At 44.0% G+C, this 11482-nt stretch overlaps 1 protein-coding gene across 1 annotated transcript in view; it reads right to left on the reverse strand.

Moving 5' to 3' along the window:
• LRBA (LPS responsive beige-like anchor protein) overlaps positions 1-7967 on the reverse strand; it is a 574974-nt gene extending 567007 nt beyond the window's left edge. The window contains exons 1-2 of the mRNA XM_045018763.1: positions 7768-7967; positions 6976-7432 (exon numbers count right to left, since the gene is read on the reverse strand). Of these exons, the coding sequence (XP_044874698.1) occupies positions 6976-7197 (222 nt within the window). The 5' untranslated portion in view covers positions 7198-7432; positions 7768-7967. The remainder of the gene's footprint in view (positions 1-6975; positions 7433-7767) is intronic.
• Between the last annotated feature and the right edge of the window lie 3515 nt (positions 7968-11482).

Below are 11482 nucleotides of genomic sequence, written 5' to 3' on the forward strand. Positions count from 1 at the left end.
TTGACAGTGTTATGTTTAAGTGATTAAGAAGTGCCAAAAAGTGGTCCTCTTCCTTTACACATGGGCAAACCAGTTCTTGTCCTCTTCCTTTTTATAACTTACATATGGTAAGGTGATGCAGCGGATCACAGCAACAAAGAAAGACCAGAGTGTTTGACCTGCTTGTGTTTGCTGGAGAAATGCTTAGTCAAGTGAGCTGTAGCTCACGAAAGCTCATGCTAAAATAAATTTGTTAGTCTTTAAGGTGCCACAAGTACTCCTGTTTTTTTAAACCCTGAGCAAAACCCTGGCACAAATTCCCAGTCCCTGATTACACACACCACCACATTCATCCCATCAGAAGGGATGAACGCAAGTGTGCAATGCCAGTTGCTTAAGACAATCAGGGATCTTGCCATATAGATGTCTGTTTCTCAACACAAGTTAATGCAGCATAGCTCTGTAACATGCTTTGAGATCTACTGAAGAAAAGTGATATCATAACTAGGGACTATTAACAAATACTGGCCAGTGAATAAGATTTCAGGCAGTCTGTTACTAGAGTTAAAGAAAAAGATACCCAAAATAGCAGCTATATCTAAAACTGCCCCATGATAGAAAGGAGGCATCGCTACAGAGGAGTGAGACTGATATTGCAAGATACACATCTCTATAGGAGAAGGTGAAGCAAGGGCAAGCTTCTGACTAAGCATGTCCATTAGTTTCACATCCGGTATCATTTTAATCTCAAAAGTTAATACTGCAAAATGTTACTCGACTTGGGGACACTAGGTAGAAAAGTAGAGTCTCTGAATTTGGAAACTTCATATTCTTCCAGGCCCTAAAAACCTCTGCCTCCATTGAGCACAAAAATTATAAATTCGCATTTTGGCCAATCTTACATTTTGCATGCTGCCAACTATAGAGTAACTTCTGCTATTCTTTCAAGAGTTTCTTGACAAGTGGGTAGTCAAACTGTGCTTCACATGAAGCTGTTTCCTTGCCAGGAAACCTGTATGTGACTGTGTGGTATATGGTAAGAAGATAAACTGCCTTTTATAATTGTGCACTTTTCTTTTTGACTGCAAGAGTATCAATAGAAATTAGTTCTCTCCCACTCTACTTTCCCCCTCCTAGCTGTACAGCATGTACAGGTGTTTTTGTTTGTTTGTGTTTTGTTTTCTAAGTTTGCTTCAAGGGGGCCTACACCCTCTCAATATTGGTATGTTAATTAAATGTCTTGCTTTAGCCCAATTTTGTCCAACCTTACTTTAAAAAATAAAGACCCTTATCGCATTTCATAAGCAATACAAACTCAGCTCAGCCTATTGGATTTCAGAGGTTTCCATGATTTCAAAGACTAATATTTGAACTGGAATGACATTTCTAATGATTGTCATAATTCATAATAAAGTGTCAGTTACACTGTGATAATCAGCATTTTCTTCACTAAACTATTTGCAGTTAAGGCATGCTGAAACAGGCAATACCATATGCAATATGGTCTGAACTACTGGGCTCCCAGAAAGTACTATCTGAAACTGAACAGATCTATTTCAAAGTTTCTAAGAGTGCAGTAGTATCCCAATGGTGGTCAAGGGATGAACAACTCCTTTGACAAGCATGCTGGAAGTATAACTCAGTAGATATTGGAATCTTCCAATACATTAATGTGCAAAGGTTAAAGATTTTGTTCTCAGCACACTTGGAGTTACTGCGTAACTAGACTGAACTATTGTTACTTATGTCAGAATTATCACTTGACAGGATTTCTATTTTCTTTATAAGTTACCTTCAAAGGGTATTTAAAAATTGGGCTTATGAATTTTTATACTTCTTTATAATGTATACTGAAAGCCTCAAAAGTTGTCTTTAAAACCATGATTATTTCTTCTTTTTTTAAAATCTTAATCATCAGGAATGTCAAGTCTGCTCTTTTGTTTTTGCTGGGGAAGATGAACCTCATAGGGTTCTCCCTTAACCAGCTAGCACATGGTAAAATACAAATTGCCCAGTCTACATGAAAGTCTGAGAACGTTTAAAAATCCAAATTTCATCCTAGTTTAGACATTCCTTTAGAGTGTAGTTCTGCTATGAACAGTGACTATGTAATGACACATTCCTATTCAGTTCTGCTCCCTGTGCATGTTCAAAGTCTGCTTGCTTTGGTAACAAAAATATGGTTCCCCTTGTTTTTTTCATCACTGCTGAACTAATACAGCTATGAGTTAGTGAAATGAATGAAACCCAGTTCAGGGGGGAAATATTTGTCCTCATTTACTTATGTCCAATCCCCTACTGAGAGCTAAAATTTAACCTGAAGAATCTATTACTAGTTACGGAACACGGTAGGACATTCAGATCCCAAGCTGAATTTGCAGGACTGACAGAAGGGCAGACTTCTTCTTTTACAAATTATGAGATAATTTGCTCTGGAAGCAATTGAGACACAGAGCACATCACAACAGCATTCTTAAAAGTCACTTTTCAAATTCGATCAGCACAAGAGGGTAAGTATAAGAACATAAGAATGGCCATACTGGGTCAGACCAAAGGTCCATCTAGCCCAGTACCCTCTCTTCTGACAGTGGCCAATGCCAAGTGCCCCAGAGGGAATGAACAGAACAGGTAATCGAGTGATTGCCTATTCCCAGCTTCTGGCAAACAGAGGCTAGGGAAACGATCCTTGCCAATAGCCATTAATGGACCAATCCTTCATGAACCTATCTAGTTCTTTTTTGAACCCTGTTATAGTCTTGGCCTTCACAACATCCTCTGGCAAGGAGTTCCACAGGTTAACTGTGTGTTTTGTGTGAAGAAATACTTCCTTTTGTGTGTTTTAAATCTGCTGCCTATTAATTTCATTTGGTGACCCCTAGGTCTTGTTATTTACTCCAACTCATAACACACTTCCTTATTTACTTTCTCCACACCAGTTATGATTTTATGGACCTCTATCATATCCTCCCCATTGTCATCTCTCTCTTCTAAGCTGAAAAGTCCCAGTCTTATTAATCTCTCCTCATATGGCAGCCATTCCATACCCCAATCATGTTTGTTGCCTTTTTCTGAACCTTTTCCAATTCCAATATATCTTTTTTGAGATGGCACACAGTTTTCAAGATGCGGCCATACCATGGATTTAGATACGGGCAATGATATTTTCTATTATCTATCCCTTTTCTTAATGATTCTCAACATTCTGTTTGCTTTTTTGATTGCCATTGCACACTGAGTGACTGTTTTCAGAGCACTATCCACAATGACTCCAATATCCCTTTCTTGAGTGGTAACAGCTAATTTAGACCCCATTGTTTTATATGCATAGTTGGGATTATGTTTTCCAATGACTGGAAGATAGCTAATGTGACATCGATATTTTAAAAAGCCTCTAGATGTGATCCTGGCAATTACAGGCCAGTAAATCTAAGTTCACTACCAGGCAAATAGGTTGAAACTACGGTAAAGAACAGAATTATCATGCACACAGATTAACACAATATGTTGGAACAATTCTTTGAGGGGGTCAACAAGCATGTGGACAAGAGGGATCCAGTGGATATAGTGTACTTTGACATTCAGAAAGCCTTTGACATGGTCCTTTGCCCAAGGCTCTTAAGCAAAGTAGACAGTCATAGATCAGTAACTGGTTACAAGACAGGAGATAAAGGGTAGAAATACAGTCCATTTTTACAGTGGAGAGCATAAAATAGCAGAGTCCCCCAAGGATTTGTAGTGGTACCAGTGCTGTTCAACATATTCATAAATGATCTGGAAATGGGGGTAAACAGTGAGATGGCGAAGTTTGCAGAGGATACAAAATTACTCAAGATTGCAGTCTGCTTTTGACATAACAGAGTTACAAAGGGATCTCACAAAACTGGGTGACTGGGCAACAAAATGGCAGATGAAATTCAATGTTGATAAATGCAAAGTAATGCATGTTGAAAAACATAATCCCAACTATACAGATGAAATGATGCAGTCTAAATTAGCTGTTACCAGTCAAAAAAAGAATTCTTGGAGTCATTGTGGATAGGTCTCTGAAAACATCCACTCAATGTGCCTCAGCAGTCAAAAAAGCTAACAGTTAGGAACCATTAGGAAAGGGATAAGACGGAAAATATAATGCCACTATCTAAATCCATGGTACGTCCATACCTTGAATATTTCATACAGTTCTGGTTGCCCGGTCTCAAAAAAGATATTAGAATTGGAAAAAACACAGAGAATGGCAATACAAATGATTAGGGGGTATGGAACAACTTCAGTATCAGGAGAGATTAAAAAGATTGGGACCGCTCAGCTGGAAGAGAGATGACAGAGAAGGATGTGATAAAGGCCTATAAAATCATGAATGGTGTAGAGAAAACAAATAGGGAAGTGTTATTTACCCCTTCGTATAAGACAAGAATCAGGTGTCACCCAATGAAATTAATAGGCAGCAGGTTTAAAACAGACATAAAGGAAGTACTACTTCACACAACGCATCCTGTGGAACTCATTACCAGTGGATGTTGTACGGCCAAAAGTAGAACTGGGTTAAAAAAAGAACGAGAAATTCATGGAGAATAGGTACAGCAACAGCTATTAGCCAAGATGGTCAGGGATGCAACCTCATGCTCTGGGTTTCCCTAAACCTCTGATCACTAGAAGCTGGGACTGGATGATAGGGGATGGATCACTTGATAAACTGGACTGTTCATTCCCTCTGAAGCACCTGACACCGGCCACTGTCAGAAGGCAGGATACTGGGCTAGCTGAAGCATTGGTCTGACCCGGTATGGCTGTTCTTAAATTCTTAAGAAATTGTGGCTTTGGACAAGTGGAGCTGTTAAAGGGAAGAGGGTGTGATGCTTGGGTGCAGCTTCTCAGTGGGGATTAACAGTGGTTTAGCTTCTCATCTTCCCCTGAACTGCACTCTGATCATGAAAGAGTGTTAGAAGCCATCTAAGTTCTGTGAGCAGTAGGGACCCTGGGTTCCAATGCCACTGGCTCTCCATTACCTTTAAAAGATGCTTCCCTGTGGTACAGTGGGCAGGGGAGGACTGAGGAACTCAAATGGAGCAGCAGGAGGGAATAGTAGTCTCTGCAATTTTGCTCAAACTCTCCCAGCTACTCCCTGACAACTCACCTTTGGCTAAGGATCCTCAAAGTATGAAAAGCAATGTGCCAGAATATGGTAGAACTTCACATTTGCCCTTTAGAGCCCTAAATAAAGAGGACTCCACCAGCCATTCCCTATGAGCCTTCCCCTCCATGTGCTTTAAAGCTGAGTTTACTTTAGAATAAGCACTTGCAAAGTATACTTTTAAGAACTGAATTCAGCGTCTCCTAGCTGAGGCATTTATGGCAACTTACTGATTATGGCTTGCCCCTACTCCTCTCTAAAGTTTAGGAGGTGTACATTAATCTAACAAATATTCTGGTGCTCATTTGTTTTCTCTCCTTGATCCTGTAACTTTAATACTAAAATAGCATGTCAACAGGAAATCTTTTATTAATCTGAAAACCTAGACAAATTTATTAAAAACTACACATTAAAGAATGACTAATCAAATTAAGATACTGTCAAAAGCCATTAAACAGACCTAACAAATGTAGATGTTAAGATTAGCTCTGAAGTACAGACAAAAGCATATTGCTAACAAAATAACTGAAGTACAGATAGTAATTAACACCTAATACACTTTCTGCAGTAACAGTGACATTTTCTTATTACAAGTTTTACACTTGTTGCATGTGCTCCCACTTCCTGGTTTGTCAGAGCAGAAGCCTCATTCAATCTCAGACATCTATCTAAAGCAAGCACAAAAAACTAAGACAACCACCAATATGTTCATTATCCATATTCAAGCAGTTCCTAGAGGCCACAAGTAAAAGTAGAGCTTCATTGTAAAAATATAATAAGAAAAACAGTTACACGCACACCCAACACTTGGGCACCCTGTATAGTGCGAGTTAAACATTCAGGCAAAACTGGCCCAACTGTTTGCTTAACATGGTATTGAGAGTTCATTACAACATTGTGCTGTAGATTACTCAGAACAATACATTCAGTTTTCAGTATTGCTTGTTATGAACTATTAAAAACGTCTATGCTAAAACCACATGTCATGGTAGTGTAAAGATGCTCACTCTAAGATGGTAACACCCTGTAACAGAGAGAGATCTGATGATTAATATTACTGTTTTACTATATTGTTTCTCTAAACAAAAGCTCACTGTTTTCATAATTGTTTTCTCTCTAATGTTTGCATGGCAAGAATTTGTAAACTTGTTAAAACTTCCTAAATAAATACTTAAAAAACAACAACACTTGTATTCTTTATTCAAGCTACTGCTATTTTGAGCTGCAGAATCAATAACGCATACATCTGGTTACTTTGTTAATTAAAAGGCCATGTGAACAACAACTTTTGCTAATAATCAAAGTAAGTGTGACTGACACCTATATTTAAATAAAATAGCTTTCCCACCACCTTCGAATATGAAAATTCCATGCATAAATGGAAAGAAAAAGGATATTCACTCGCAACCTTTAGCGACAGGCCCATAAACGTTACACCTTCGTGGAAAAGTTTTTTAAAAGACTTAACACAGTTTGCCATACTTTTTCAATTAAAAATGAACATGTTGAACAACAATGTATACTACATTACACTTTGATGTGTTTCTCAATTACTACTGGGAAAAGCTACAGCTTCCCTCAAGGCAAATGAGAATGACACCTGTGTAGATTTTTTTAAAAGCTTAATTTATAATGCATAGACACATTACCTTTAACATCTGCAAAAGTTGTAAGCAGCAAAAAAGAGAATCTAGCCAGAATATATTATTAAGTATTTCATAAGAATGTAAATAAGTGAAAAGAAGAGAGTCAGAAAAGGAAATAATGTAAGTGTGCCCAGAGTTTTGACTTGTTTCTCTTGCCCGTGTATTTTGTGACTTTCTCTTCCACCCCCGAAAAGAGCATTAGAAAGATGATCTGCTTACCAGGTTAAATACAGTTTCTACAATATCCCTGTTGGATACTTCGCCAACTTCCACCAGTCCCGTCAGCACTGCAAATTTCATCCTGATGCCTCGGATAGGGATTCCTGGGTTCAAGGGCTGCAGCATACTCCCCACTTCAGCAGCACTTCCTCCTTTCCCTCCACCACCTCCTCCTCCACCATCACCTGTTGGCTGAAGAACCTGTTTGTCTTCGCTAGCCATAGCTAGCTCAATTCAGATTACCACTAGCTGAGATGCCAGAGGCACGGCCGCCACAGCCAATGAGGAGCGATTTCAGTGGCAGGGAAAGGGGTCTCTTGCTCACTCTCTCTTCAGGTGCAACTTGCGAAACACTCCAAGTACAGGGGGTGTGGAGAACGCTCGCCCAAGCTTGGCTTTTCCTCCACAGCAGGGTTGGGCCAGCTGCCCCACTGCCCCGAGGCAGGTACGTAAAGCCCTGAAAGGCAACACGTCCAGTCGTTTGAAAGCCCCTGCGAGGCAGACGTCCCCCAAGTTACCCACCTCCTCCCCCGCCCCACAAAACAGGGACGGCAGCAGCCGGGGAGCAACTGCCTCTCCCCCGCCCCCTGGAACTTGCCCCACAGACAGTGCTGGGTTTCTCAAGGGGAGTCAAGGCGACGCGCCCCGTGCCCGGCTCTGTTCCCTCCGTGCCTCCCGCTCCCGGGCTCGGACCTCCGCCGCAGCTGAGCGTGCAGAGCCCGCTGCCCCTTCGCCCGCTTGTGCACGCACAGGTGCAACGACAAACCACTCAGGAAGGAAGTTCAGGCTCACCCAATTCTCCTCCTCGCGTCTCGTGCGCCGCGCGCGGGGGGGGGGTGCTTTAATGCCCGGCTGAGGGGCGGGGAGCGGGCTGCTCTGCTGCCCCACTCGCGAGCCCTTTCGCCGCTAGCCCCCCTGGCGGAGAAGCGCCCGCCGCTCCTAGAGCGGGAAGGAGCCGAAAGTTTCAGCCGCCGCTGCCTCACCCCGCGGTCTCCGTTAGCCCCATGTCTTCCTGCCTCGGCTGCTCTCTGCCGCCATGACAGCACTGAGCCCCGGGAGAGCTGCCGGGCGAGGAGCCGTGCGCCTGCGCGGCCAGGCACTGGCAGGCGGGCGGGCGGGGCGCAGAGCCGGGCACGGGGGCCGGAGGCCGCGCACGCCCAGGTGTGCGCAGGTGAGTGGCGCGCGCAGCGGCCCGCCGCCGCCCGGGCAGGAGCTCTGGGTGCAGGGGTAGGCGGACGCCGGGCCGGAAGCTGCTGCGCCGCAGCCACCTAATCCTGCCCCCCGGCCCGGCCCGGGATTAGTGGCTGGTGGAGCGGCCGGAGAAGCTCCCTCCTGGGGGATTCATTTTCAGTGTTCGTTTATTCGTCGCCCAGACGCGTGTGAGGCGCCCCACGGCCCCCGCAGCGTTGATTGACCTGTTTTCCAGAGGTGATGCTGCGCTGCTCCCACGGGACCGGGAGGCGCCCGCACCTGTGGAAAGCAGGCCGCTGCAGTGTCCCGCTGAGCAGAGGGAAGGGGTGCAGTGAGTCAGGAGAGGTGTGAAACCAGGCTCGCGAGTGCTGCTCCTTTCCCGCCTTCCCTTCCCTCTTCTCAGCTGTTTTTCTTTCCGATCCTCATCCCCAATTCCCTTCTCTGTCTTCCTTTCCCACCCCCTGGACTGAGGCTGCAATCCTGAAAAGAATCACCTAGCTTCAGTCGGGTTATTCATATGTTTAAAGTTGAGTGTGTGGGAAAATCTTTAGTGGCCGTGGGCCTACGTATGGGTCAGGTTACTTGTGGTCCAAGTGTATGTCAGATATACAAACTTTTGCAAAACCTTAGCCCTGCTGCAGGGAGGATTCTGTGATTAGAGTTAAAACAATGGATACACTTTTGAAGAATTAAAAAAACTAAATAATTTGCTTGCCCTGTGCCAGTTATGAAACTAACTAGAAAGAAAAGTGAAATCAACTGGTCTGTATTCTCTAGCCAATCTGAGAGAAATGCTACTAGTAAGCAACATATTAAATAGTAAATTTAGATGGTCTTTAATGATTTCAATGGTCTGTCAATCACCTAATTTAGTAACATATATCATTTAAAAATATGTATATGTCTTAATTCAACTCTGGATTACACTGACCTCTAATATTTTTTAAATCAGCCTGAAGGGCAGTGATACAAGGCACCTGCAACCACTGTTTCAGCAGGATGGCCACAGCCAGGGGCAGCTCCAGGCCCCAGCTCGCCAAGCGCGTGCTTAGGGCGGCATGCCGCGGGGGGGTGCCCTGCCTGCGGGAGGTCCACCGGAGCCGCGGAACAGCGGACCCTCCGCAGGCACGTCTGCAGGAGGTCCACCGGAGCCGCGGGACCAGCAGACTCTCCGCAGGCACGTCTGCAGGAGGTCCACCGGAGCCGCGGGACTGGCAGAGCGCCCCCCGCGGCGTGCCGCTGTGCTTGGGGCAGCGAAATTGCTAGAGCCGCCTCTGGCCACAGCATGTCAGTGTAGTAGAGAGGGAGAGGACATGGTGAAGGCAACTAGGGGATACACAAGTTGAACCGCATGCCCCAGAAAGGCTTTCTAAAGCACCTGGATGGGAGTTCACCTGGGAATCCAAAATACTAGCTAGCCTGGGACTGTTTAGTTTCTGACATCAGACAAGATTGAGTGCATTCAGTGGAGTGAACACATGCCCTAGCCTCTGATGGTGGCTGCAGTTTAAATCTGCCCTCCAAAAGCAGAGCCTCATGGAGTTTATATATGTGTATATATATATATATCTTTTCATTTTATTTTTCAGGAATTTCTTATTTTGTTTTATCCGTTATCCAGTCACCCTCTCCCACTGAACCTCACCCCCCAATCCCACATTACTACCCAGAAATCTCTCCCTTTAAACATTTCTCCTCTCCCATTGATTCCCAGTCCCCCATTCATCCCAGGAACCCCTCCCTATCCCCCCACTGAACCCCAATCCCCCAATAACTCCTTTTCCCTAAGGGCTGGAAGGCCCTGGGCAGGTGATTGGGTCTTGTCCCTAGGTGGATGGAAGGCTCTGGGAGGGGGCATCAAGTTCTGTACCTGGTGTGGGAGGCCCTGGGGCAGAGATTTAAGGGGCATGGGTGTCACAAAGCAACCTCACATTTCAGCAGCAGCTCCAGCATCTTCTGTTTCGTGGAACTGGGCCCAGCTCCAGGTATTGTGACTTTGTCCATGGAGTTGCAGTAATGTTGAGGTTTGGCCCAGGCTCCTCTCCTTCATCATGAATGAGGGGCAGCTGGGCCAAATCTGAGTGAACAGCACTGCAACCCCATATGCCAGATTGCAGCACTGAGCACTCAAATTTGGCCTGGCTGCTCTGCCCCCATCAGGGAGCATTGTGACCCTGTGCACACTAGATTACAATGCCCAGAGAGAGAGCCAGTCCCAGTCCCACAAGATAGAAGCTATGACTGCGAGGTGAATTTTTCATTTTATGTCTTTTTTTAATGTTCTTTTTCATTCTGTGTTTTTGCACATTTGTGAAAAACACAGGGCTCTACCAATAGCAGTGCTTCCATGGGGCAGGAAAGAGACTGAATCATTAGTTTGGTCATGTGTGAAATGAAAGACACCACCTCTCCCGTAGCAGCACTTCCTCAAGTAATCTGAATACAAATATAAATTGTATGATTTGTAGGTTGTATGATTTTTCAGGTATATTTATTAAATTCAGGTAAAAAATTAACTGAAATAATGTAAAAGTTATTTGTTTTGTTTTTTCCTTCAGGTTACTTTTATAAAATAGTTTTGGGATATTCCAGGTAAAATCTGATCATTTTACATAGTGGTTGAAAAGATGCATTTCAAACACCTTCAAGTTGAGGTTGCATCATCATCTGAATGTTCCACCATGGTGCTTTGTTCAGGTTATGGATTATAGTGATTTTTAAGCAACATTATTTATATGTGACATGCAAGGAGAGCTGCTCAGTCCCTCCGTTCCACTCCCATTGAAGTCAGTGGCAAAACAAGGATTAGGACTGAACCCTAGAAGTTGGGGCAGGAACAAAGAAATTTCTTTTAGTGTGCAATTTGTCTGACAGCTAGCATTAAAAATGTGAATCCCGGTCCTTCTGACGGGCCTGAGATGCAGTGGCACCAACACACAGCCAATTTTTAAGAATCCCCTTTTCAGTGTAATTCCACAGTTGTCATATGGATTTTGGAGTTTGAAATAAGGGAGAGGGAGGGATTTAATCTAAAAAACAGAGAACCTAGTGCTCTTCAATCTATTTACACAGGTGGTGGTGAGCAAAGCTTAGTGGAAACCTGTCTGTGATGCAGAAATAGTGGAGCAGTAGCTCCTACATGTTTCTTTCCTTTCCTTGGGAGCCCACGGAGCTGTTCCAGGGGCATTCTATGGGGTTGCAACTCTGTGGGTTGCAAAGAGCAAGAAAGGAGTGGGGCAGAACAGGAGAGCAGCAGGTGAATTTCTGCTGCAAAAATTACTGCTGGTGTAAGTTTTACAGCTTCTATTCCCCCTGG

Source organism: Mauremys mutica, chromosome 5 (genome assembly GCF_020497125.1).
Source record: "Mauremys mutica isolate MM-2020 ecotype Southern chromosome 5, ASM2049712v1, whole genome shotgun sequence".
Lineage (NCBI taxonomy): Eukaryota > Metazoa > Chordata > Testudines > Geoemydidae > Mauremys > Mauremys mutica.